This window comes from Chelmon rostratus, chromosome 3, assembly GCF_017976325.1.
Source record: "Chelmon rostratus isolate fCheRos1 chromosome 3, fCheRos1.pri, whole genome shotgun sequence".
NCBI lineage: Eukaryota > Metazoa > Chordata > Actinopteri > Chaetodontiformes > Chaetodontidae > Chelmon > Chelmon rostratus.
The window spans coordinates 21,645,402-21,673,070 of record NC_055660.1 but is presented as its reverse complement, the minus strand read 5'-3'; the positions used below and the strand labels follow the sequence as shown (position 1 = coordinate 21,673,070).

The 27,669-nt window shown below is 40.1% G+C and overlaps 4 protein-coding genes across 4 annotated transcripts; 3 read left to right on the top strand and 1 right to left on the bottom strand.

Moving 5' to 3' along the window:
- Window positions 1–2,053: 2,053 nt before the first annotated feature.
- Window positions 2,054–4,533, bottom strand: LOC121604618 (mitochondrial dynamics protein MID51-like). Its single transcript, XM_041934181.1, has 4 exons — window positions 4,520–4,533; window positions 3,569–3,721; window positions 3,263–3,270; window positions 2,054–3,072 (listed from the first exon to the last, which is right to left on the bottom strand). The coding sequence occupies exons 1-4, from the start codon at window positions 4,531–4,533 to the stop codon at window positions 2,582–2,584; spliced, it is 666 nt and encodes a 221-aa protein (XP_041790115.1). The 3' UTR covers window positions 2,054–2,581.
- A 3,587-nt stretch (window positions 4,534–8,120) lies between these two features.
- On the top strand, window positions 8,121–12,317 carry LOC121604613. Its single transcript, XM_041934174.1, has 5 exons — window positions 8,121–8,166; window positions 10,795–10,923; window positions 11,260–11,400; window positions 11,604–11,712; window positions 12,100–12,317. Exons 1-5 carry the CDS (start codon window positions 8,131–8,133, stop codon window positions 12,315–12,317), a joined length of 633 nt encoding a protein of 210 aa, XP_041790108.1. The 5' UTR covers window positions 8,121–8,130.
- Window positions 12,318–19,506: 7,189 nt separating this feature from the next.
- LOC121604005 (GTPase IMAP family member 9-like) lies at window positions 19,507–21,548 on the top strand. Its single transcript, XM_041933373.1, has 3 exons — window positions 19,507–19,640; window positions 19,984–20,058; window positions 20,595–21,548. Coding segments are annotated over exons 1-3 (936 nt in total). The 5' UTR covers window positions 19,507–19,639; the 3' UTR covers window positions 21,455–21,548.
- A 145-nt stretch (window positions 21,549–21,693) lies between these two features.
- LOC121604004 (GTPase IMAP family member 4-like) lies at window positions 21,694–25,612 on the top strand. Its single transcript, XM_041933372.1, has 3 exons — window positions 21,694–22,982; window positions 23,177–23,248; window positions 24,467–25,612. The coding sequence occupies exons 1-3, from the start codon at window positions 22,973–22,975 to the stop codon at window positions 25,396–25,398; spliced, it is 1,014 nt and encodes a 337-aa protein (XP_041789306.1). The 5' UTR covers window positions 21,694–22,972; the 3' UTR covers window positions 25,399–25,612.
- Window positions 25,613–27,669: the final 2,057 nt, after the last annotated feature.

Below are 27,669 nucleotides of genomic sequence, written 5' to 3'. Positions count from 1 at the left end.
TTTACTCTCTGGCAGAGATGTGGTATTCATAAGTTTAAGGATATGTACATAAACTCTATTTTTGCAAGTTTTGGCGATCTATCGCACAAATTTGGCCTCCCTCATTCTAGCTTATTCCGTTATTTCCAAGTCTGCCACTTCCTTCAACATCATGATCCCAACTTTCCTTACTTATCATCGCCCTCTGGTTTAGATGAATTGTTAAAAATTCCATATGATTCTAAAAGACTTATCTCAAGAATTGGTGAATGTATAGCCTCCTTTAAAAGCATAACACTGGCAAAGATCAGGGCAGGATGGGCAGATGAGATGGGGGAGGACTTGGAAGATGACACTTGGGAGAGTGCTCTATTAAGAGTGAACAACAGCACTTCCTGCGCTAAACTGAGCATTATGCAATTTAAGGTCCTACATCGCATCCACTCCTCCAAAGCAAGACTGGCTAAAATATATCCTAACACAGATGCAAGCTGCGACAAGTGTCAAAACGCTTCTGCTGACCTGACACATATGTTTTGGTCATGTCCAGCCCTGGCAACCTATTGGTCTTCCATCTTTAAAGTTATGTCAGAAGCACTGAATATCATTCTTGAACCGAACGCAACTATGGCCATATTTGGTGTCACAGATGGAAGACACGCAACACTAAGGAAAAGTTATAAAAACATAATTGCTTTTACGACATTGCTTTTACGTAGAAGAATACTATTGCACTGGAAATCAAAATATCCACCCAAAGTGTCTTACTGGTTTAGTGATGTAACACAATTCATACAATTAGAAAAAATAAAATATACTATCAGGGGATCCAGGGATAAATTCTTCTCTGTCTGGGATCCAGTACTGAAGCATTTAGATAAACTTAAAACTGTGCCCACTTAATTAATGTGTGGTGGCCATCTCTCCCATATGCTTTTTTGATGATTGGTGATTGTATTTATGTGAATTACTTCTTGCTTAGTGCATAGCTTGTATATTTGTTTTTGTGTAAGTGTATATGTATATATATATATGTGTGTATATGTGTGTGTATGCATATGTATCTATTCTTCTATTTTTATTGTAATCAGTTTTAATGGTTTGGTGTCCGCCATGTTTTTTAGGGTGGGGGGTGGGGTTAAAATATAAATTTGAGCACAATGATTCCTTTTTATGTATTTTTATGTTCTATGTTGCTAATGCTCAATAAAAAGACATTTAAAAAAAAAAAAGATGGCCTCACATCTTAAAAAATGCTCACAATGTCCACGTGGTATGACAAAAACATTAGTGGTCACTGCAATCAGTCCAGTTTGTACTGAACAGATCCCTTCTTCATATAACTCAAGTGTGACAGGGACAAAATCCACAGTCCTTACTGAGAGATCTGCTTTATTGATCCAGTATCTGTAGACACAAGGAATTTGACCCCGGATTTAATATTCCGTGTTAATACACATTTCAAAGGCTCTGCCACAGCTCATCAAGGAAACACCATCAGAGGAATTCTGACTACAAACACTCAGGAAAATTTGACAAATTCAGCCTCATTTTAACTTCACCTGTTTGTCAGAGTCATTTTGGCACAGAGTAAGACTGGAAATTTTGTCCTGCCACCCATCACCTATATTTGAATCACTTTAGAAAAGGATCTCTGAACAGCTCGAGTGTATAAACAAACGCTTACATTTTTTATTTGCCATTTCAACATTCAATCACAAACAAATTTCTTTCACTCAGCAAGAAAACACAACTGAAGAAATGTCAACAACATTCATACTGTATGTAAAAGCAAGTGCATAAAATTATTAGGAAACTTAAACCATAATTGAAAAGGGTTAGTTTACCCAAATGATTGGCAATAGACTGAACACTAAACAAGTCAAACAAAATACTGCACACTTCCACCACCAGTATAATAAAATATACATGCTGAGTTCATTAAGTCCAACTCAGACAGACTGAGTAGCTTAATAAGTGCACACAACCTGGTGGGTGTCAGCAGGTCATTATTTTTCTGCATAGTTGAAATATATTAAGGATTTTCAGGAAAATTATACACAGCACACGGCATCAATTTAAAGACAGAAAGAATGTATGCACTGAAGCAATAAACTGCTATTCTGATGTTAATGGATATACTGAACTGAACCTGGCCAAGCTCACCATCACTGACTCCCTGTGAAAACTAATGAGCACACAAACCTAAATGCAGACTTGGCTGTGGTGTGTGTGGGCAGTTCTGATCAGGCACATACTGAAGCATTGTTTCAAACACCTTGATAAACTCTTTCTCAGCTCCTTTCCTTGGTATGTATTCTTTCCTTGCACTGGCTGGCTAAGCTTGATTATCACTTTCACATCTGAAGTCTCCCTGTAGCTTCTCCTCCTGCAGCGTAGATGTCCATGGTGGCCTGCCAGTTCATCATTCCAACTGTACGCTGTTCCCACGCATTGAAGCAGGACGGAGGAGATAAACAACGAGAGAAGGCGGTGGGAAGAATACAACGTCTTTGCCATGAACCAATCTTGGATGATAAAAGATTATCCTTTGATCTCTGTGTGTGTCAGAGCTTGAGAAATGTATTGTATGTGCAGACTGTTATATGAGCAGTATTTCAGGCTCTGACACAGCGCAGTAGAGCATGAAGCCCATCTGATCCACCTGGTCCTCTGACAAGCCGCTGAGCAGATTGACAGCTGGCTTGAAGTAACTGTGCAACGCCCCTTGTTCTAGGTAGCCAATCAGCTCTACAATACACTGCTGGAATCTCACATCCAGGCTGATCTGGGACCAGCTGCTCTCACTGTCGCTGAGGTGCAGGATGAGATTGGCTAGCGGGGCGGCTTCGAGTGGTCGCAAGGCGGGATTCAGTCTGCATGCCGCCTTGAGGATTTTAAGTGTCTGTCTGCGGCATCCAGCATCAGCGGCGTCGAGCTGAGCCAGGCGCTGAGTCTCCCACGGGTAGAGAGAGAGGTGCCAGGCGTTGACCCAGGGAGAGGTGAGCTCAGGCTGGGCAGTCAGGACCACGTCCCCCTCCCTCAGCAGAGGCAGCATGGAGATGAACAGGGGCTGATCACTGCTTTGAGCCCCTTATTTTTCATGTCCAGGCCTGAAGGATTACATTAGGAGAGAAGTCCATTAGAGAGAGCAAGCACATTAAGCTTCACACACAAAAAACATCACACAGCTTGTAATAAATCTATGTGTTTGGCCACTTGGGTTGCCTATTTACACCTTCAGAAGATAAGGAGTAATGTGAACAATCATCTGGACTTTTACATGCAAGACTGTGGGAAGGGTGTCACACATCAGGAACAAAATTTAGCAATTGATAAAAGGATAACAGGTAAATCAACAGCATCCTTGAATAGCAGCTTACCACTGACATTTAACCAGTTTTATCATTTTTGGGCAACTTGGCACTTAATCGCTGCATCACCAACTATTGAACAATTGTGTTATCACTTCTTTGTAAACTTCAAACTGTAACATTTAAAAGTGCAACAGCAGTGGTGTTAACTCATGAAAACCAAGCATTTGACTTGTAATTGAATGTCAACATTGAAAACAACAAAGAACACGAACCGAATCTCCAGTCTCAGGTCTGGTCCTCCCAGTACAGGTCTGACAAGACAGTCCATAGTGCTGCTGATGGATGGCCAGTTTATAGTTTCCATGATAGTCTTACTAAACATGTTCACAACAGCTTCTGACGACAGGTAGCCGCCCACCAGGTACCTACGAGACACAAGGAGAGACTGGTTTCAGTGAATGGCTCAATACCCGTGCTTAAAGGATAACTTTTTTTACAACCTGGACCTTATTTCTAGCATTAAATACGGCCATTTACTCACCCAGACAACTTTGGTGGCATTTGGAGTCGTTTTGAAGAAATTAGCCCCAGAGGAGCGTAATGCAAGTACTCGGGGCATCCATGCGCAGCCTCTATATAACGCATAATCGGCGGTTAAACTCGTTCATATTCCAATATTTTGTTATGATTTGCTGGTGCTATTCCCCTCTGAGCCCGTGGTGGCATGTTATCAATATCCGGCGTCTCTAGACAACTACCTCTGACGTGGATGATGTCATTACCGGACGCCGCATGCTGCGAGCAGCCACAACACAACTAACTCTGCGGCGGTCGGCTACGAATACGCAATAACGAACCATAGCTGTGCCAAACTACAGCTAAACTAGCCGACCGCCGGCTCAGAGGGGAATAGCACCAGCATATCATAACAAAATATTGGAATATGAACGAGTTTCACCGCAGATTATGCGTTATATAGAGGCTGCGCGTGGATGCCCTGTACTCGCATTACACGGATATACGCGCCGCTCCTCTGGGGCTAATTTCTTCAAAACGACTCCAAATGCCACCAAAGTTGTCTGGGTGAGTAAATGGTCGTATTTAATGCTAGAAATAAGGTCCAGGTTGTAAAAAACGAAAGTTATCCTTTAAATAAGTCTATTATTACTGCTTCAATGTAAGTTACAAAGGCTTGCAGAGGTAGCATCACCCTTTACACTCACATCGCAGAAAACATATCGATTTGATTCAGTGTTGGTATCAATAAAAGTATTAAATAAGGCATTTTTAAAAATTCTGCATGTGAATGTTTCTAAAGGTTTCAGCTTTAGTTAGAGCTAAAATGGTCAGTGATTGAGAAAAAAAAAACAATCGCCAATACCATATTGATAATAGATTACATGTTTCAGTAATTTTTCAAACAAAACAGTAAAAGAAATGTGAAGCATTCTCTAATTGCAGCCTCTCAAATGAGATGATTTGCTGCTTTTTTTACCTTATATCATTGTAAATGGAATATGTTGGGCTTTTGGTCAAACAAGACTGTAGAGGCACCAGCAGACATGCATGGTCTGCACTGACCACCTAAACACAGACACGTGCACATACGCACACATGCACACACAAAGAGAGAGAGAGAGAGACAGAGAGGGAGACAGACAGAAATAATAAGGTGGCATGACATTATTGAGGGGTAGAAACGTTTTCTAAAAGTGTATTATCAGCAACAAAACTAATATATATTGTATGAGTGTGTACCTGCAGGTCATCCAGTAGAGAACCTCCAAGGCTCATTTCTCCCAGGGGCATGTCAGGATGACGGCCGTGCAGAAAGCCCTGGATCTCCATGCAGATGTCCAGAGCTAAAGACTGAGCCCTCTGGACCTCATGTTGAGCTAGTGCCACCCTCGTGTGATAGTACTGCTGCAGGTGCGCCTAAACAGATTGCAGATATTCTTCCAATGATACACAGCATGTGTGGTTTCTGCCTTAACTGTTTTATAAGAGCAGTCAGAGTATTAAAGCCCAACCCGTGGCAAAACACGACTGGACCTAGGAAGCATCTGAAACTAGAAGGACACTCAAAGAGCAGACCTCCATGAAGAACATTAGCTCACTCTTCTACGATATGCAAATCTGCAAGAGCAGCCACTATATATGTCTCCATAACAACTGCTTTCTGTATGAAGTTTAAGAAGCTACATGTGTCAGCTGCCCCAGAGTATTACTGGTACCCATAAATGTGGATTGTGATATGGAGTCATGGTCTTTCTACAACTGGCTGGGTTTTCTCACTATTGAATTTTACTACCATCTGCTGGATTTTAAGGTGTATGACATTTATTCTGCCAAGGCCAAATACCCTATCTCAGATTGTTAAAGACAGTGAAAAATAATTCAAGTATCTGCCCCATGATTCGAATCAGCTCCAAAATTTGATGGGTCCTTGGATGATGCTACACCCTTCCACCAAGTTTCATGAAACTCAGGCCTGTAGAGGTAACAATGGAACGGGTTCTACTGTCAATATTTGGCCAATCCTGTACATTACCTGTTTTTACAGAAACAAAAGTAATTCGCATGACAAGAATTGGACAAAAGGAAAATTCATTGTCCAGTACTCACTGAGACAGCAACTTTCCTGAGGTGCAGAATAGAAGGTCTTTCTCGTAATCTCCGGGGCTCAGCAGTACTCCCTCAAACTGCGAGCCGACAACACAGACCTGGGGCTTTTCCATCCTCACCATCACCGGGGCTCCCCTGGGAAACATCTGCAAAAATCAGTGGAAACAAAAGTTCAGTAAACGTACCTCAGGTTTTGTCCCTGTGGAAACAAAAGTCCAGTAAACGTACCTCAGTTTTTTTCTCCGGCTGATGCTTTTTGTCGTGTCCAAGACTCATATTATATGAGGAGTTTCGGCTCACCTGCGAAACATCTGCCAAAACTATGGAAGCAAATCTGTGCCATCAGAGTATGAATTTGAATTTTTAGCACTGAATTTTTTTGCATTGAATTTCTGGCACTGAATTTTTTTTTGCATCGAAATCAGACTATGAATTTTAAAAGTCATCAAATTTCAAGCATTGAATTTTATTTGATTCTGATTTTTTTCCAATGTCTAAAACAATTCAGTGTAAAAAAAAATTCAATGTCTCAAAAAAAATTCAGTACCGAAAATTCAGTGTCTCCAAAGATTCAGTGTCGAAAATTCAGTGTCAAAAATTCAGAGTCAACATCCGGGTAACAAAACAGAAGCAATCGATCCCTGAATCAAATCGTTCAACAACCAGCCAATCACGTTACGCTCCACCTGTGACCTGTGACCCCAAAACAGAGAGCGGTGAAGCTCACACAGCTATGGCGACAGCAGGCAGAAACGACGGCCCTTCGGTGAGTGTATTTACTCATTATTTACCATTTTTGTTCAAAAAATTCAGTAACAGATATCACCGGACTCGTTGCACATTAACAGAAGTTCTTGAGCAATATCTGCACAGAACGTATTACGGGGTGGCGTCCGTTAAAACGGTTAGCAATTAGCTAACGCTATGTTTGCATGGGTTACTGCTAGTAATGTCACTCACAGTTCTGTGGCAGCGAGTATCTGACAAGAAATATTTGACTGACAGTACATTTAACTGTTGCTTTACCCAAAACAGTTTTAAAAATAGCACAAATGGACAGCAAATAATGTAGCTGTCTGTCATCAAACTCATTGCTTATCATTATCGTTTCGCTGTTTAAACCCTCTTTGTGCCGCTGGCTTGTAGATCCTAATTTTTTTTGTGCTGTATTTGTGATGACAGGATAGTCAGGCTGACCTTGTGCAGTCAGCCAGGCACTTATTGCAGCTAATAAGTTCGGCTGAGAGGGGCTCAGCCAGTGGTGGCGCAACAAATCAAGATATGAGGTTTAGTATTAAACTTCAGTTCATGTGCATATGGCTTGATTTACCTGTTGCAGATGTATTGATGATTAATAAATATTTTTTGGATACAATCCTGCAGAGAACAGAGACAGACAGAGAGACCACCACTTCAAATGGAAATGACCAGGTAAAGACTTATGGTCAATTTAAATGCAAGCCCTATGTATGCACATTTTCAGATGCTGCTGATTTGTACAGGTAAAATTCAGCTCTTTACTTTTACAGAAAGTATTATAATAATTTGTTGCATGGTATGTTTCTTACCAATATTGCAGACATTCAAATCTAAGTTGGTAAACCCTGGAAAAAGTCCAATCTGATGTTTTGTGACTCTTCAAAATATATAAAGTCCTGTTTAACTTAAGGCTAATGTGAAATTGCTTTATGAACTAAAAAATATATATGGGATTTGAAGGTGTAAAAGATTGCCTATTGCACTTTATACGAAACTGGTGAGGATAGGCAATACAGTGCCATGTTTTTGTATTTTCTATAGATCCTTCCCAGGTCTTTTTACCAAGGGCAGAGGGAAGAGGCGCTTTCCTGCAGCAAATCTTGTTCCTGCCAAGAGACTTAAACCACTTGATGTGGCCTTCTATTTGTTGCCGAAGCAGTGTGAAAAAACCCCAAAAGAGCAGGAGCAAATAGTCCATATGCATGCAGGATTGGGCCGCCGGACTGCTCATCTAGATGAAAACACAACACATGAAGAGGTAATAACAAGAAGTTAGCTGTTTAAGGCTAGCTGTATTGTAAGGATTTGCTAGTTTGTCATGCAGTGTGATAAATGCTATTTCTGGCTGGAATGATGAGCTTTAACTCTCTTTTGGAGAGGCTTACACTTGCATCCATTTTTTGCTTACAGTTATGTGATGCCCTCAAAGTTTTATTTCCAAAATTGGGGGATGTTACTGGTGGGTGGCTGCTATACAAATCTGCAGGTAGGGTGACACAGGTTGACAGTTGCTCACTCATAAAAAAAAACAGTACATATGTGGCAGCTAACTTCACATTATGCAATGCACAACACTGGTACCTAAATAAAACTTCAAAAGATTTCTTCAAACTCATCTCTGTACATTTATTATTAAGCCATTTCAATTTAAGGAATTTGTGAACGTTTATTAGGTCATGCCTCACTGCAAGTCAGCAACTGCAAACTAATTGATTGTAATTTTATTTATAAAAGTCAACAAAAAAATTGACTTGTTTTGTTATCGTTGACTTCTTCAGTCTGGCCTGTTGTCAGACTAGAAGTCTAGTTGCTTTGACATAACTTCTAGTTTAATCTATATCTAATAAACTGTTGAAAGTTCTAATTTTCTTCTTCTCTTTTCTAAAGGTGGATGGGGTAGCCGAAAACTCTCTCTTGTGGCTCCTGATGTTACTGGCTATACAGGCATGATGTTGAAGTCTGTAAGTCGTGGGGGTAAAAATCTATTCATAGCCCCAATTCAAGAGGAACTCAGCACAGATCCCCTACCACTAACTGATGCAGCATTCAGCAGCATGCCCAAAGCCATGTGTCAGAAGTGTGGCGTTGCAGTTCCTCTTCCACTCCTGACAGAACACATCAAGTCTTGTGATGTCATGTATGTTGGCAGTGACGACAACCTGGCTAATGCAGATAGCAGTGAGTCTGAAGACAGAAAACGTAAGAATTCTTCATTTAAAGCTTTTGTCAGCATATTGTATAGTATTAAACAACATAAACTGTTTTTCTTTAAATTAACATTGTTCTAGCTTGTAACTTTTCAATATTTCTTCTATTTACAGCAGATATGCAGGAATGTCCTGTCTGCACAGAAATGTTTCCCATTGACTTGATTGAGGTACGCTCTTCTTCATGTGTGGAAAGGTATCTATTTACTTTCTCTTGTCAGTGTTTTTCTCTTATCAGTAATTCTTATATACAATATCAGTTAAATACAAATGATTCTATGTGGATAGGGCAGGAAAAGAGGTGATGCATGAAAGCATTGTAATTGAGGAAGAGCAAGCAGCAGTGCCTGGACCATCCGGAACTTGCTCAACTGTTACAGATGGTAGGTGTTGTTCAGGGTTAGCAGTGGTTTAGGAAAGTTAAGGAAGGTAAACTGTCTTTGTGAAGGAAAATTGGCATTTATGAAGCATGGCCTACTCTTGATGCAAACCATGAATTGATTACCTTGCTGTAATATTTTTACTTTGACCTGGAATATCTGTATTTTAACTCAAGTAATGGTGTGGTGTTGTGTACTTTATCATTTGATATTACAACAATGTTAAATATAATACTTTTAAATCTTGGCACAGTCTTCAGAGCTCAACGTTGCCAGATTGAATGCCAGATTGGTTCTCCCATTAATCTTCATATATATAGTCAGTGATTATTAAGATGCTTTATTTATGCTGAATAAGGCTTGATGGCTCTAACTTGTGATTTGAATGTACATGTTAAAGATTTTTGTTGTCTCGACAGTCAAGCATAGATCAAGAAACCACTTTTTTTTTTTTTTTTTTTTTATTAGGCTGGTTAACTATCAGTGACCCCACCAAGGCCATATCTCAGTGTGCTGACAGTTTTCTCCGTATTCATGAAACGGAGAACCCCTTACATCTCAGCATGGACATCAGAGAAAAGCCCCGCTGAACAGGACATGGCCCTAATCTCCTTCTACAAGCAACCTAGTGTGGAATGGGGACGACCTCTGAATTGCAAACTTGAAGGTAGCTCCAATTACAAGTTACACTTGTCCAAAAATAATTAAAGTATTTCCTTTGTCCTTATCTTGTCAAACTTTAAATTGTGTTACAGGAGATGCTGCAATTGGACAGGGTGTAACTCACTTTTTTTTCTCAACATGCATGGAAAAACTGAAGTCAGGGTTTTGCATCAATTTTGGTATGCTATATTTTAATTGGTTTGCTTTAACATGAAAGTTCAAGGGATTCTACTTAATGTGTTATGCCTATATTGATGAGAGCTACAGTTTCCAGTCCATGACATTACTAACATACTGTGTATTGTCTGACAACTATTGAGTCTCAAATTCATTAAGAGCAATATTAACCTGCATATATTTGTACTTTGGAAGGAAGCCTATTACTTTTATATTGATTTTATTTTGTGTTTTTATTGTCTTCAACAGCCAACTCAAATGGTACACGGCTCTTTGATGGACAGCCTGGCCATCTAGTCCCCTCAGCCTCTCACTTTCTCGTGGAAAGTGATATGTTCCTGCTGGCGGGGCGAATGGTCGGTCACTCCTTCCTTCATGGAGGACCATGCCTGTCGGGACTCAGCCCTGCTATTGTTCATGTCCTGCTTGGTGGGAGTCCTGAGACTGCAACTGTTACACTAGAGGACTGTCCAGACCTGGACATCAGAGAAACAATCAAGCTTGTATGTCATTCAGATTTTATGTACAATGGAGTATCCTTTTATTGTGTATCCATTATCCTTATTGAGTGACATTAATATATGGCTAACTTAAGCAGATATTTGTTTTTTTCCTTTAATTTGTCGTCATCTGTAATATCTGGCATCATGCATTTTTCTATCTAATTAGTTTCCCTCTGTCTTGAAGCTTGAAGGGAGATCCATACTGTCAGATAAGGATAAACAGCTCGTCCAGGACTTGGCCCTTGCCTGGGACCTCCCTTCCCCAACTGAGAAAAACAGGAGATGGCTTTTTGAGAAACTACTGATCCATGCTGTGAGTGAAACTACTTGTTTTTTTTATCCTGTGAGTGATGTTGTTCATAAATGCACATTGCATTGCTAAGATTCTAAAAAATTGTCTGACAAAATTAAATTGTTGCACTTTTCTCTATTGTTGTACTTTTCTTTATTAGAAAGCTAAAAAACAAACTTTTTTTTTTTTTTTTTCCGGAAACATAAAAGATAGTGGGTATTATCATTAACAGTATTATTTCCTCTTTCACAAGTGGATTGAAGCATAATAAATGTATTTATTGTTTTTTATCTTCAATCTTACTTATAGATAAGGAACGTTATGTGTTCATCCTCTCTGTCTTATTACTACTAACAGGTAGTTGGACGTGTCACAAGGCAAATTAAGCAGCTGAGACGAGGTCTTAAAGAAACCCCAATGTGGGCACTGGTGACCCAGAGACCTGACACAGTGGCCTTGCTTTTCCCTAAAGAGGGAGCAGGACATTTCAGCCCTGAGGTTAATTTTAATTACTCTGATCTTTTATCATTTTCCTAGCAAATATTGTGGTTCATACCTGGTCAGCATCTATTATGTTGTCAGTCTTGTTCTTGTTATTTCTGTTTTCCTACATACACAACCCACAATTGAGTGCAAAAGTTAGATGTAATTTTAAGATAGAAAAGTGACCAAAGTCTTTCTCATGCTATTTTTCAATGCAGGTACTTCTTCAGCGACTCACATGGCCTCATGAGGATAGCGACGATGATGAGTGTTCAGCTGACACCAAATGCCGCGTATCAGGCTATCTTCGACAGTTCATTGCTAATGGTAGGTTTACAGAGAAACTTGGAGGTGCCATTTAAATATTTGGTTACCTGTTAAAGCTATGTAGCTGTATAAAAGCTACATAGCTATTTAAACATTCAGTGTGAATTTCACACATTCACTATTGAGCTGGAAACGGTAACATGACATAAATTTTATTTTTAAGAAATCCACCTGATTAAAAAGAAAAAAGCATTTATAGTCATGTCACTGTTTTCAACTCAATAGTCCAACCAGTCTCATTCTAAAAATTATTTTTCTGTTAACTTATCTCAAGGGTTTGACTAATCTTCTGTTGAGTGTAAGCTGTTACTGTCATAGTTGGTCATTTATCCTGATGACTAATAAAGTCAAAAAAGATCTTTAATTCCTTTTTAATTTACTCCATAGCAACACCAACTGAACTGACCAACCTGGTCAAATTCTGGACCGGATGGGAGATTGTACCACCAAGTCTCTCTGTAGAAGTGGTCGAGAGCAGATACCCCACAGCCTCCACCTGCTTTGAGACCTTGCGCATCCCAGGGCACTACAAGGATTACACATCTTTTAAACATGACATCCTGGCCTGTATTTCCACTTGCCATACAGGATTTGGTCTTGTGTGAGTGTCATGTGGCCTGCATTTACCCTTGTCAGACAAGATTTGTTCAGTGTTTGTTTTTAAGCTTGTTAGTTATTCTGTTAAATTATGGTTTTAACAATTGTAAAACTGAAGGGAACTAGCCCAAGGAAGTACTTCACAAATCTTCCTTGTAAACTATCTCTTTAAGCATTCAAGAAGTTCTTATTGCATACTGAATTTATTTCCACACTGTTACTGAGAGTCCTTTGCAGTAGTACAAACATGTCAATCTCAGCTTTCACATAAAAATGTGGTATGTCTTAAGTTTTTGCAGTTTAACATGTTCCTTGTCAACAGTCTCTGCACTGATATCATTCACACAAGTGAATTATAAGGGAGTGAAAGCCCTTTTTGTAACATTCCTTGTATTACACTGAATAAATCATTAATATAGGTGTATACATTGAAATGAGCTGTACTGGTTTCTTCTTGCCAAAGCAATAAGAATAATAACATTCAGATTTTGCAAAAATACAAAATATTAATCAGTGTCTCTTCAGTCTCTCAACTCAAAAGACCTTCTGATTCTCTGATCAGTTCTTTCACAGATCAAGAAACCGCTCACAAAATTGAACAGCAGCCATGTAAGTATCGCAGCCAAAGGACTGGGATGCAGCTCTTGGGTTAACTGCCTCTCTTAAAGCTGTCATTTGTCCGTCAGTCAGAGGGCATGCTGCGTCTGGAACAACGATGGTTGAGTGGTCATTACACTGAAGTCCGCTGTTTTCCCACTCAATGTCAGGAAAATCCAGTGTGTTATCTGGTCCTGGAATTGGGTAACATGTACGGCCTAGCTCCCACAGCTGGTTAGGGGTCATGTTGCTTTCTGTTCTCAGCGGATGATTGTCCCAACCACTGCAAAAAGTATCCAGGTCATCCTGCAGGCGTGGGACAAACACAAAGTGACAGCAGAAGAGGTGTGTATCATTGGCGATGCTGAGGAAGCCCTCTTCTTCAAGGTAGTGGAGAACATCATAGTAGATGCATGTGACAGCTGCCCACACGTCTCTCCACAACCTCTCAATCCTGGAAAATTTTAATTGAGAACAAAAAAAAAAAACCTTTTTTATGAAAAGGTTTTGATCCACACATGCACAATTATAAAATGACTGATATAATAGTTAAGACCATGCCTTAGAATTTCTACTTTATTGAAATAGTGTTTATGCATTACCCACTATATTAGATCTTGTTACATAAATACTGCATGTCTGCATTAGACCCTATCCAAACGTGACAAATTATAGTACACCTGCTAACAAGTGTATGTTAACATACTACCACTACATGAGGTGGCTGCTTTAAGTAACAGTAACTATTCCCTTGAACAAACCGTTGGTTGTGAACACTCTTTCCAGATATAAAGCTGCTCCTTCCAGTGCCACGAACTGTAAACATCAAGCGTGCAACGTCCACTTTTTCCACTCCCTGTTCACCACGAACCCTAAAGGAGAGACACAACACCTTCAAAGATCACATTTATGTAATTTTGGTTACAGTTTATTGGTTGCTTATTAACACAATGCAACAGGAGTGGTTTAAAATTCTGAAAATGTATATAAATCTTTTTTTTTTCTTTCAAATTATACTAATTGTAGGGGGTAGTGTGATTTGGGCATTCGATTGTTCTCAGAGGTGGAAGTATTTATATCCTTTACTTATCTTTAAGTATTAATAAAGCAATGTAAAATTACTGCATTAGAAGTAAAAACCATGCATGGGAGATCCAACTTCAGTAAAATTTCAGAAGTATTGTGATTTTGAGATAGTATGCAGTATTACAGTAAAAGTACAGTGGTAAAGTTGTTAAAAGACATCTGAAAAACAATTCATTATCCATTGTGTCAAATCTTCATCTGAAAAATAACTACAGCTGTCAAATAAATCTAGTGGAGTAGAAAGTACAAAATTGTAGGGGAGGGAATTATAAACTCGAATCACATGGAAATACTTAACTACTTTACAGTACAAGTACCTTAAATTTGTACTTAAAAGTCCTCCTCCACCTAAGGGCTGTTTTCACATTCATCTGCTGACGGGGAAGTTTCTCTGAGTTTGTTGAAAATCCATTTTAATTAATATTTCTCAAAGAGAAATATTTCATATACACCCTAAAACCTGTCTGAAGGGGATCTTTAAGTACAATACTTGAGTAAATGTACTTTTTGCCACAGACTGTACTGACAAAATGTAACAACTCCTAGTTTAAAATATGTATTTACCGAAGAGGAAAACCAAACTTCTCAACAGATTCTTGGAAGAAAGCCAGAGTGGTTGATGCAAGGTTGTTGGAGGCTGCACGGAGATACATTATCTGCAGCATAAATGGAATTACACCTCCATAAGAGACACAATTCCTAATGATTATAGAAATGTGTACATTTAGTCCAAACAACTGTACTTACCTTACGGGAAAAACCGTCAATACCACCAAAGACAACAATGTTGTAGCTGAAAGAGAAAAAAATAATAATAATGATAATTGGTCAACTGTATATAACATACTGCAAATAAGTAAAAAGTGTTCTACACACAGTTGCTGAATGTAATAGACATGCAATTTTAAGAGATCAGCTGTGATGGTGTACCCACAGTAACATGAAAGAAGCAGTAAAAAAAAATGTTATGGTGCCTACTGACAACTGCTGCAGAGTTTTTAAATTTATGCAGTTTGTCAAAAAGATAGCTTAATAAGAATTTACCGTATCAATTTATGGTTTGTATCTATGTGCATCAGACACTGGGGTCCTGGAACTGAGTAGGTCCGTCGAGCAATGCATCCTACATTGACCATCCGAGTTAGGACACCAGTGGTGTCAACACGGTGCATGGAGGTTCTGACACGGTCATACTGCACCCTCAGTCCTCTGGCTTGCAGAAGGGCCTTCATCATGCGATATCCAGAGTGAGGCTCCCTCGATTTAATCTCTCTCACACACTGATCTAACTCTTCATCTGTCATAGTGCTGTATAATGCCTTTACTGAGAGATTAGACTCAGCCATGCGTCGGTATACTGTGCGTGTGGACATCCCCAAAAGTTTGGCTATGTATGGAACAGACAAGTTAAATTCCAAAAGTTTGCTAAGGTACTCTGGGGATATGACCATTCGTTGTCGCCCAGCTGGTCCTTGCTCAAACTGCACAACTGCAATGTGTTGCTCCCTTTTGTCTTTTTCCAAATTGATAAGATTGTGCAGCTGTGTCAAAGAATCTAAAATAGCTGGACAAACAGTTACTTGACTGGATACCGCATTTAAAAACACAAGCTCTTGTGTGCAAGTGAACTCTAAGAAGTCCAGATCCAGAGGCATGCGTCCCAGAATATGCTCCAGTCGAGAGCGAAGTCTCTCTAACAGGTAATTAAGCAGGAATTCCTAGCAAAGAAAAACAAAAGAGAAAATTACCAATAGAGAAGCAAATTCATGATTGTAAGACCTGATGTTTGGAATATGTGTAATCTGTAATATTAATTGCTTCATCATATGGAAAAAAATAATGGTAAGCATGATATTTTTAAATAAAACATTACAACATTAAATAAACAACATGTTATATTTCTATTATTTCAAGTAAGTAAACATCTTATCTGAGTAAATGTTCACAGCTGAGCACATTAATTTTATATGAAAAATGCTAATTTATAAATGTCCTCTGTAGTGGAAGTCACAACTTTGCACTTATGTTTTTTGGAATATTTTTCAGTAGACAGACTTTGATAAAACAGAGACAATTATTTACAGAATCACTGAAGATATTCTCAAGTGATATATCCCACTGTGATGTTAATTGTGCTAAAATATTGTTTGTACTTTGTCTTTCTCCTCAAGTTTATGCCTGTGTCAGAAAGTATGCAGAATTACACCAGATAATGCTGCCCTGAGCCATAGAGACTGCAGTATTTCACAGTACACCAAGAATAATTATATCCTGTTGTCCAATTACGTGTACATGCTTTAAAATTTGAATGAAGCATTTTTTCTTTGCAATGTGTATTTTAACCACCCAACACTTAATTTATGTCAAAAATTAAATGAAATATATTTTTCCTGGGACTCAGGAGGAAGGGAGACATTTCCACTCCAACGTTTGGCTCAAAGAAAAATACATTTATATAAAGACATTTCAAGAAAAAAAAAGTCGCAAAGTGATTCAGAAAGGAGCGGAAAAAATGAATAAACCAGAACAGAAAATACACAAAATATTGCCACACTTAAGACTTATACACAAGTCGACTGATTTGGCCGCTTGCCAACTGAAGATAACTGTTACAAAAATTCCAATCTGGGCTATAGCTGCGCTGCCAACTCATAGCCGAGCCCTAGGCTACGTTGTACTTGTTTGTTTCATTCATTACAAACAACCTTTGTTGCTTGTAGTTGTCATCACTAACTTATGAGCTAGTATGACACGTGCTGTTACGAGTTATCGCTGTAATTAAATCATTTGCGCCTTCTTTTAATGTTTTGGGAAATGTGAAGTAGCCTGTAACTTAATAGTCTGCGGTTAAACAAACGAACAAATACTTCTTGCCAGTCACATCTTAACATAGCGTTAGCTAATTGCTAACCGTTTTAACGGACGGCACCTCATAATACGTTCTCTGCAGATACTGCTCAAGAACTTCTGTTAATGTGCAACGAGTCCGGTAATATCTGTTACTGAATTTTTTGAACAAAAATGGTAAATAACGAGTAAATACACTCACCAAAGGGCCGTCGTTTCTGCCTGCTGTCGCCATAGCTGGGTGAGCTTCACCGCTCTCTGTTTTGGGGTCACAGGTCACAGGTGGAGCGTAACGTGATTGGCTGGTTGTTGAACGATTTTAATCAGGGATCAATTGCTTCTGTTTTGTTACCCGGATGTTGACTCTGAATTTTTGACACTGAATTTTCGACACTGAATCTTTGGAGACACTGAATTTTCAGCACTGATTTTTTTTTGAGACATTGAATTTTTTTACACTGAATTTTTTGAGACATTGAATTTTTTTTACACTGAATTGTTTTAGACATTGGAAAAAAATCAGAATCAAATAAAATTCAATGCTTGAAATTCGATGACTTTTAAAATTCATAGTCTGATTTCGATGCAAAAAAAAATTCAGTGCCAGAAATTCAATGCAAAAAAATTCAGTGCTAAAAATTCAAATTCATACTCTGATGGCACAGATTTGCTTCCATATTTTCTGCTCAGCCTTGTCCTTCACCGGATCGATTGTCCTGCTGAGGCTGCTCATTTTCATTTTAAGGCCCGATGTTGTTATGTTCATTTGTACGAGCCCGATGGCTTTGCGTTTTGTTAACGACAGATTGTGGGTGCTGGGTGACGCACACACAAGGTGGTTTATAGGCCATTTAAGTTGGTCAGTGAGCAGAGTTTGGAGGTCTGTGTTAGATGCTCAGGAGGAAGGTTAATTGTAAACTGATATTGTATTCTTACATTGTCAGTGAGAATACATTTTATAAATATACATTAGAATAATCTACATCTCTTTTTTTCTGCCCTTTTCACTGACGTGATAAGGTGCTGTGAGGAGTTTTCCTCGCTTTGGGAACTGATGTTGATACAGCCTGCAAAGCCCACTGAGACACATGAATAGGGATATACAAATAAACTTCACCTGTCTGCCTAGTTTGCAAAGGTCTCATCTGGTACAAGGCTCGTCTACAAATGTGTCAACATCTCGACATCTCCTCCTCCACAATGGTTTCAGACCCCCTGACACTGAATGCACACAACCGGCAGATCAGAACATCTACTATCCTCACATCGCTTCCTGACTTCCTGTGACTTCAGAGATGAGGTGGGAATGTGAGCATGTCCACACCTTGTGTATGGAGAGCCGTGCTTGTCAGCAGTCCAATCAGTCACTGGTTCACAGCAGCAGGGGTTGAGATCATGCCGCAGAGATAAGGGTGGAGGGAGGCTGGTGGTTTGTCACGCAATTAGATGACAGAAACGAAATGAATGAAATATAGTTAGATAGTTCTAAAAGAAAATTGGGTGGCTATGTAACTTTATTGGAAAGAAGCTTCATTTTTTAGGGGATCTTTGTGAGGCAGCATCACTGCAGATGATACAAACAGAAAGGCTGGCTTGGCCAGACTCGCTTGAGGTCACTGTGGAGAAGAGAACAAGAGCCAAAGCAAAAACAGTTGTGTATTTTGGAGGCCATCCATTATAGGGTGTTTTTAATGGACTCAGAAGCTCACTTAATAAGCAACGAGCGATGCCTCAGTGTTCCACTGAAGGTCTTTTGTTCCTGCAGCGGTCAGACTGAATCAACACTTTTAGACGTGGTTTAGACCTCTCGTGGCTTTTTATTGTGTTAATTTTTTATTTGTTGTGTACTGTGAATGCAATGTATGCATTGTTTTTGTCTGTAGTCCAGCTTGCTTATGTGTTGGCCGCCTCCGTCCACGTGTCCAAAATGTTTGGGGGGGGTGTCCTCTGTGCACATCTGTGGAGAGCTTTTCTTTATATCGTAGCTTTGATGGCTTTGTGTATGTTGGCCATTTATTCATACAGTATGTGAGACTGGGCTGTAACTTCACAGAACAAAGTGACATTTGAAAAGTGAGGCTGGGACTCACACATGTCACACATTAGTATTTCTGTGGGCACATAGTTTGCCTATTTCTATAGGTTAGTCATTGTTTTTGGTATGTTTGTTGGAACTGTACAGATATATTTAAGGTATTTAGGAGACGTCAGCAATGAAAGGACTTGACGTTCTCCAGAACATTTCCTGTTTCTTTCCTTTTAAACAACCAGACCTCATTATACGGTTAGAGTAAGATAAGCTCATGTTGATCAGTGTGAGAGTTTGGGCCGGTGGAAGTCGTGTGGTGGTAAAACCAAAACCTTAAGCCATAACTGAATATCAGGAATTCTATCCTGCTGTTGGAGTATATAGACCAGCTGAAAATGACGTGAGAGGAAAGGAATCACATACTGATGTACTTTGGTTTATTTTATTACTCCTAGTGTTTCTCCTTATCAAATGTGCAGAGGCTTGTACTGGTACAGTGAACATCTTGAGTTCCTCAACAATCCTGTGAGGGGGTCAATAAGGGCAACTTCTAAGTGTGGCTGTGGTTCCCCTGGACACCGCTTGGTGGCGCCATCGCTTGCACATGAAGTGGGGCAGACGTTTCCAAGAAAGCGAATGTGAAAGTAAAGCTTCAGAGCTTGTTCAGTTTTACACGTCAGCCAGGTAGAAAGCATTGGGGATTCCGGCGCCTGGGAACAGAAAATCTGGAGTAAGAAGCAATAAGCAAGACACGGTTGCTGTAACAATTTGAGTAAGTCCGAGTTGTGTGTGTGTGTGTGGGGGGGGATCTGCTTCATGAACCGAAGTCTTTTTTGTAAATGTTTAATGAGCTTAAACTACTACGTGCTTGACAGTAATATGAGAGATAGTTAGAGTTGTCTCAGACAAATACTGTGTTTATTAGTGCAACTTGAATAGGGTCTGCACTCTGCTTTCCAATTCTCATTGCCTAATCACATGACTTAACAATGTAGGCCATTTTTTATGTCATGGTTTTCATTCTAACTGTGATATTTAATTGCAATCTGATTCGAGAGATTGTTGACATTGTTTATTTGTATTTGAAGTTCAACTTTTCTTTAATCTTTGAGCAGTGAGGACAGTAGCCGAGATGCTGCGCACCCTGCTGCTGATCATATTATGTGCTGGCATCCCGAATGCCCACAAAGGTACAGTACAACATACATACATCATGTTTAGATTAAAAGTTTGCTGTCACTGTGCTGCATCACTTGTTTGATAGACAAGCAAACACTGACACAGTGATACAAGCAAGAGCGCAGTTACAGTGGAAGAGTGAATGAGTGTTGTTCCCCGTTCAGCACTATTGTTACATTCTGCCATGCTGCCTGGTGTCCACTAGAGGGCAGACAGGGCGCACAGAGTTAGATCAGGGAAAATTAACGTTTATATTACAGCACAGAGGCGCCTGAGGTTAAAGGAAACAATGTCACTGACACTGCAGGTTTGACATGAGTGGAGAGAAGAAGATGTGGAGCCCTTAAACTGACGGAATATAGTAAAATGTTCTAAATATAGCTGCAAAAAAAGCTTCAGCTTCATCGCTTGCTGGTGATGTTTGTATGATGAAAGTTAGCTTCAGTGTTGCAGTTAGCTGAAAATGCCACAGCTGCCACAAACACACACACCTCCTGTAATGAAGTGGTTTAATTATCGACACCAATGTTGTATTAACTGTCCACAGGTTCAACGCATCAGAGAGATCTGACACTCATCATGGTTGGAAAAACTGGAACAGGAAAGAGTGCTTCTGGAAACACCATCCTGGGCCGTGATGCCTTTAAAGAGGTAATGTCGCCTGAGTCTGTGACTGAAGGCTGTCACAGAGAAGAGGTAACGGATGGCGACAGGAACGTTGCTGTCATCGACAGCCCAGGGCTGTTTGACACCAAAAGCACACGAGAAGAAGTGAAAATGAAACTTGAGGAGTGTATTTGCCAATCAGTTCCTGGACCCCATGCTTTTCTGTTAGTGATCAGCCTGAAGGCAAGATTCACAGAAGAGGAGAAGGCTGCTGTGAAGTGGATCCGGGATAATTTTGGCCCGGATTCGTCCATGTACACCATAGTCCTGTTCACACACGCTGACTTGTTAGAGGATAAATCTGTGGAAGACTATGTAGCAGAGAGCAAACATCTAAAACGACTGATAAACGAGTGCGGAGGAAGATACCATTCACTCATCAATGGCAAGAGACAGAGCAGAGCCCAGGTCAGAGAACTTCTGGAGAAGATAGAGGACATGGTGACATCCAACGGAGGAAGCCACTACACCAATGAGATGTACCGCAGAGTCCAGAGGAAACTTGAGGAGGAGAGGAAAAAGAGGGAGGAGGAGGAGGAGCGAAGGAGGAAGCAAGAGGAAGAGAGAGTCAGAGCGGAGAGGGAAAGGATTTCAACGAGTGACATGATAGATCTTGCTAAACTGATGCTGTTTGGTGCAGAAGTATACAGCAATCACCCCGAAATTGTCAAGGAAGTAAGTAAAGGAGTCGCAGAACGTTTTAAATTAATTAAAGACAAGTTTATTCAGTTGTGGAATTAGCAAGGTAATAGTCCACAGTCCCTGCCTCCAGTGTTGGGAGCAACGCTTTACAAAAAAAAAGCATGACTGTAATTCCCCTAAGTTTGGTGGGAATTAGGAATGTAACTAAATCAGTTTTCAAATTAAAGGAACAATGTTGTAGATGAGATAGATAAGATGATACGGTCAGAATATTAATTCAAAACATTTATAAAATGAGTATAAAGGAGTAAGAGTTTTGTGTTTTGAGATATCTACTGAAGTTAGCCTGCTAGCCTGTAAACTTTCTGTGAAATACACCTCATTCAAACTCGACAGAAACAAAATGAAATTTACAAAAAACGGATTAACTGTCCACTGCTATAACAATCATGAACTCAGGTGTGGTTCTCCGAGTTAGATGTGAAAATATTGCGGCTCTAGATGCTGTTTTTTCCACGTTTTCTCGCTGCTCTTCTGTCCCTGCCTGCTATGTCTCCATCGTCCCCACAGTCAGAGTCGTGGTCAGAGCTGCTGTAAATCACCTCAGTACTGTAAACCCTGAGTACTGCGTTACTCTTGATATGCTGGTGCAACTTTTGACGGGCAGTCAAATTCTCACACATTATACCTTTAGATAACACCATGACAATAACTCAAAATGAAACTGGTTCATTACTCATTCCTTTTACGTGTTTTACGTGAAAACCGCGGACAGCCGCAGAGGATAGCAGACAAATGCAGCCTAAACTCTGCATTTTCTAGGTTCTCCCTCTTTTTGAACTAATTCATTTATTTTTGAGAAAAGCAACTCTAAACTGAAACTAACTACAAACTTGCACAACACTGCTTGCACCTGTGCCTGTTTGCTAAATTTTAAAATAATCAAACAGAAATGTCAGTGTGAATGCTTTGTTTGTGACTGGGAATGAGAAAGGTGCTACAAAAATCTATTTTTCCATATGTGAATGTGTGTGGAAAAAATGTCAATAAAGTTTGAAGTTCAGTTTACTTTGGCATTCATTGCTATTTTCATTCATGTACTTTGTAACTTTGATGTCTTTTTGTATGTTGGCCGTTTATCCATACAGTATGTGAGATGGACTTTGCTGTAATTTCACAGAGAATTATGTGATACGTCATCCTCATTTTAAACTAAGTGACATTTGAAAAGTGAGGCTGGGACTCAGGACAACAAACATCAGCCATACTAGAAACATCTGTGTTTTAAAAGAAGAATTACACTAGAGTGTTACTGAGGGCAGGTCAGCGTAAGAGTTGCTGTTCTCGTGTTTCTGAGACACATCAGCCAAGCCCATACAAAAAACCTGTTAAGCTTATTCCGAGAGCAGTGGAAAGCCTCTGTGAGGATGCACATTTTCAGATGTAAACTAAAGACAATACAAGGAAATAGGAGGCCCCCTGCGCACAGGCCAGGAGAAATTCCAGAAGTTTCCCAGAAAACTAATGCGAGAGCCACAGAGCTCGTCTAAGTTCACCACTCAGGCTTAGAACAGCACATTTGGCCACCTGGGAACTGGAAAAGGAAAATCCAGAGTAATGGCTGAAGGTAAGACAATCTGACCTAATGTTAAAATAAACAAAACAACATAGATCCTTTGACTTTAAGATGTAGCACTCACTGTGATGCTGTGACACTGAGAGCACAAGAGGGAAACAACAGAACCGTAGACCTCGATAATGATGTCAGTGACTAATGGTCTATTCTCTTTTATGTCTCACTGGTATAATTTCACATCACAGCAATACCTCTGCGGGAAAAGAAGCAGAAAACTCTGCCTCGGTCTGATGGGTGGGGTCTGAATCACTTTGACGGTATGCTAATTCATTGTCTCTCTCACGAAACCTCTCAGTATAATTACAACATACATGTATCTGTGTGCTACTTTCTAATGAGGAACACTTTATAAAGGCTTCTTAAGTTAAAGTAAGGGCTTTATTAATGTTTATTATTGCTTATAAATCAGTTACAAACTTGGGGTTGCCAGGTTGTAAAAAATCCCTTTGTCTGGTGTTTATTCTTCTCTAGTATTCCCAGCTCTGTGTTTGTAGCTGCTCCTTAGTATATCATGATAGCGTAGAAATGAGAAAAATGCGTAACCCTTCATTCAGGATGTACGATAATCTATAACTGCACACTTCGTCACAGTTCCTGTACCTTATATTAAGAGGACTGGAGTTATCATTGTCACTCATTCATTAACAAACTACAATATAACTTTAGAGTCTGCAGTTGTAAATGTGATAAATGGTCTATAAACAGATTTAAGTTCCAGTTGCAAACAGGATGGTTAGCGGTTGGATGCACTTCCTGAGGGATTAAAGCTTTCTCACCAAAACACACGCTGTGTATGCTTGAGGTCTTGCAGATGTTTTGAATATATTGTATATTCTCAAAAAAACACTTGCAAACCTGATAAGTAACACCGTGTTATAAGGACTGGACTGCAGGGTGTTGTCCAGCCATTTCAATGAAAATGACAAAAGCCAATTGAGCTTCCGCATTGAGCGTTAATGTTTCTCCCGCCTGCGTGGCCCCGCTCATCCCACAGACTTTACACTGCGATGATGTCACCAGCTAAAAATAGCTTTTCAAGGATCTGGGAATGTTTTACAAGTTTACCTCCATGGTTTAAAAATTAATAAATAATGGCAATAATAAAAAAAAGAATAAGAATAAATATAAACAGTAATAATCCCCCGTATTTGCTGTTAGAGGTGTCCTCTAAACATTTTTACAGATATCTCTTTTATAATGGCAGGGCTGCATTTATCAGTGTACTCCTTAGCTTACTTGCTTACTGCCAGCAATTCTTGGTCTGTCGAACTGTGTTAATGTGCAAGGAACCCACTTGTCAGGGTGCCTTTAAAAAGACATTTAAAGAGATAAAGCAAGCCATGCTAGAGGGACCAGCCAAAGAGGTGTTTCATGAGCCAGGCAACCCAAGTAGTGCTGCCAACTAATGTGCCAAAAAAAAGAAAGGTTTCACTTTCCCCCTGCGCTCAACATTAAGTTTGCTTCTGCTGTTGCAGCTCTGGATTTGTCAGGAGGATTGAGGATCGTCCTGGTGGGCAAGACCGGGTCAGGGAAGAGTGCAACAGGAAACACCATCCTCGGGAAAGCTGCCTTTAAGGAGGACCCGAGCTCCGTGTCTGTGACCAAGCACTGTGAGACAGAGAGGGGTGAAGTGGACGGGACCATGGTCCAGGTGATTGACACTCCGGGTCTGTTTGATACAGGCATCACAGAGGTAGAATTGAAAACCAGAATAGAGGAGTGCGTCAAGATGTCGGTGCCCGGCCCTCACGCCTTCCTACTGGTGATCAGGCTCGGAGTAAGGTTCACCGAGGAGGAAAGGAATGCTGTGAAGTGGATCCAAGATAACTTTGGAGACGATGCCTCCATGTACACTATCATGCTGTTTACGTGCAAAGACCAGGCTAAAGCTGACAGCGCTCTGAAGGAGTGCAAGGAGCTGCGGAGACTCTCGATTACATTCGGACGCAGATACCACGCCTTCAACAACAACGACGCAGATGACAAAGTGCAGGTCAAAGAGCTGATCACCATGATCAAGGAAATGGTACAGGATAACGGGGGGAAACACTACACTAATGAGATGTATGAGACAGCCCAGAGGAAGCTGAAAGAGGAGGAGGAGCAGAGGCTGCTGGAGGAGGAAGAGAAGGAAAAAGAGGAGAGGAAAATGTGGGAGGAGGAGAGGGAGAAGAAAGAAAGAGAGCGAGTGAAGGAGAAAAGGGCCAGAAGAAACAACATTCGCGTGGCCTCGGCTGCTGCTCTCGTGCTGGTGGTAGCCGGGGTGGCTATAGCGGTGGGAGCTGACACCACGGTGGCTCTGGCTCTGGGGGCTCCTGTGCTCCTCATGGGAGTGTTATGTGGTTTAGCTGCCATCTGCATATGGAAGGGCATGAGATGCAAAGGCAAAGCAGGTGTTCCAGTATAACTATAGGCAGAAGCTTGTGACAAGGACATGTTGACCCATCTGCAGTATGTGACAGTGAATACACAGTATTGGTATTGCACAAAACTACTTCGAACTACTCAGTGATGATGTTTTGGCCTTTTCTGCATTCTGCTTCCAAAATGATTAAGATTTGAAGGCACATAGCAATGACAGAAGTATGTGAATTTAATGCTGACAGTAAACGAACGGTATGAAATGCAATACTTGTCCTCTTTTTGTTTTCTTTTCACTCATTTATTGTCTGGAGCTCATAAAACCCTCATAAGGAGTTAAATTTGAACGGATGTGTTCTGGTGTCAGTTCCAGTAAATAATGTTAGATTGTACTCATATTGTGCTGACAGAGAATTTACAAATACATTTTAGCGCAGTTTATTATACTTTCATAACTTGTGCGATAATTGCTCAGGCGAAACATTCATGCAGGTTGATTACTGTTCACTACAGTGACGTGCTGTTGCCCTCGCTGTATTTTTAGTAAGATTACGAGCTCACTTCCTGAGAGGAAATGAGAGACAATGGGAAACGTCCGCTGACCAAGTGGAAGCATTCTTAACAGAGCAGCCCCTCACTATGCTGCCACCACATCACTGCCGGTGCACACCATCTGCAACAAAATGTCCAAGGAAGGCCTCACAGTGATGAAATGTAGGTCAGTCTGTCAGCCACATACTGATCGATGGAAAGGTAACTTTTTAATGTAGTGATGAATCTGAATCCCATTTCTTTAGACAATGTTCTGTTAAATAGTGTATTTTCATTACATGTGTAAAAATAATTCCCATCCGCATCCATCACATTAAGATTTTAACCCAAGAAGAGGGATCTCTTCTACTTGTGGCTTGTTATCTAAAAGAGAAGAGACACCTCTATTTCTTCGTCCAATAGAAGAGACGTTTGGTCCATGCTTTCTCTTTTATTCTCCATTAGCAAGTTTCTAATTCAGCCGCAAGGCTCAGAACCAGAGAGGATAACAAGGTGTAAGATATTCAATACTGTATTTCTATTTTTAAAATGTAACACTGAGATTTTGTCAAACACAGTATTTGTCATGTGTGATGACTTGGTGTTTAGTTTTCTGTGGATTAGCTTTAAATTAAAATCTGTACGATCAACTGGAGCTGTTGCGATGAAGAGGTCATTCAATTTGACAGACATTTACAGTAAAGACACTGTCACTGTCACATGCATCTCAAGGTTCAAGAATGAATCGAGATAGGCTAGATAGGCTAACTCTAGTTCCTAAAAAACTATGGGATACATTTATGTCTTTACTTCAGAACACACAGAGGTCCTGAGTAAAGAGTATTGTCTATTGCCTCTATGTAATTTGCCACACTGTCACCCCCTTATTCCCTAATTTCACATCTTGTTCCCTTATACCTACATGTATGAATCAGTAAGCACTGTGCTGGTACACAGTTAGTACAGAAAATTACACTGTAAATTGGGAAGACTTTTGGCATACAACGCAGGCTCCAATCTAAAGCATTACCCAAGTAACTTTACAGGAAGGAGCTCACCATTAGTCATAAAGGCATCATGAAGACATTTTGGCAGCTGTAATCACACTTTACATTATGATGACAAGATCAGTATTATGATCATACTCATAATGCAATGGGAGTGTTGTTAGAAGACATCATAATTTGCTATGCATGCATTATCATGCACCTTCAGTTTTCTTGCTGAGGGTTAGATGAGAAGATCAATATCACTCTCATGTCTGTTCGTTAAATATGAAGCTACAGCCAGCAGCCAGTTAGTTCAGCAGATTAGAAACAGCAAGCCTGGCTCTGTCCAAAATCTGCCTACAGCCACTTCTTAAACTCCTTAACTAGCATGTTGTATTGAATTTATAGTAGGCTATAAAAGCATAAAAGTATCAGAAATAATTAAGTGTAAATTGCATTTGTAAAAGTATGAAAATGACTTGGCAGATTTTTTCCGACAAGTCGTGTCATCACTGCGAGGTTGCCAGGCAACCAGCACAGCCCCGTCACTGTTCGTGCAGACATGAGACACAGTCGGTGAGCTTTAGAGGTGCCAGGCTGGTTGTTTCCCCTTGTTTCCAGTCTTTATGCTAAGCTACTATAAGCTAACCAGCTGCTGGCTGTAGCCTCATATATATACTGTGCAGACATGACATCTAACTCACTGCAAGAATGCAACACAACATGAGCTTATTTTCAATAATGATCAGCTGATTTTTATTTTAAATTTCTTAGATAAACTCTTCATTTATTTAGAA

What these genes read in the sequence shown, in the direction of transcription:
- LOC121604613 (XM_041934174.1), top strand. Translation starts at nt 8,131, where the DNA reads ATGTTACTGGTGGGTGGCTGCTATACAAATCTGCAG. An exon ending in GCTGCTATACAAATCTGCAG is followed by an intron (nt 8,167 to 10,794) that starts GTAGGGTGACAC and finishes TCTGTCTTGAAG; the next exon opens with CTTGAAGGGAGATCCATACT. An exon ending in AGAAACTACTGATCCATGCT is followed by an intron (nt 10,924 to 11,259) that starts GTGAGTGAAACT and finishes TACTACTAACAG; the next exon opens with GTAGTTGGACGTGTCACAAG.
- LOC121604005 (XM_041933373.1), top strand. An exon ending in CATCCCGAATGCCCACAAAG is followed by an intron (nt 20,059 to 20,594) that starts GTACAGTACAAC and finishes AACTGTCCACAG; the next exon opens with GTTCAACGCATCAGAGAGAT.
- LOC121604004 (XM_041933372.1), top strand. An exon ending in GGGTCTGAATCACTTTGACG is followed by an intron (nt 23,249 to 24,466) that starts GTATGCTAATTC and finishes CTGCTGTTGCAG; the next exon opens with CTCTGGATTTGTCAGGAGGA.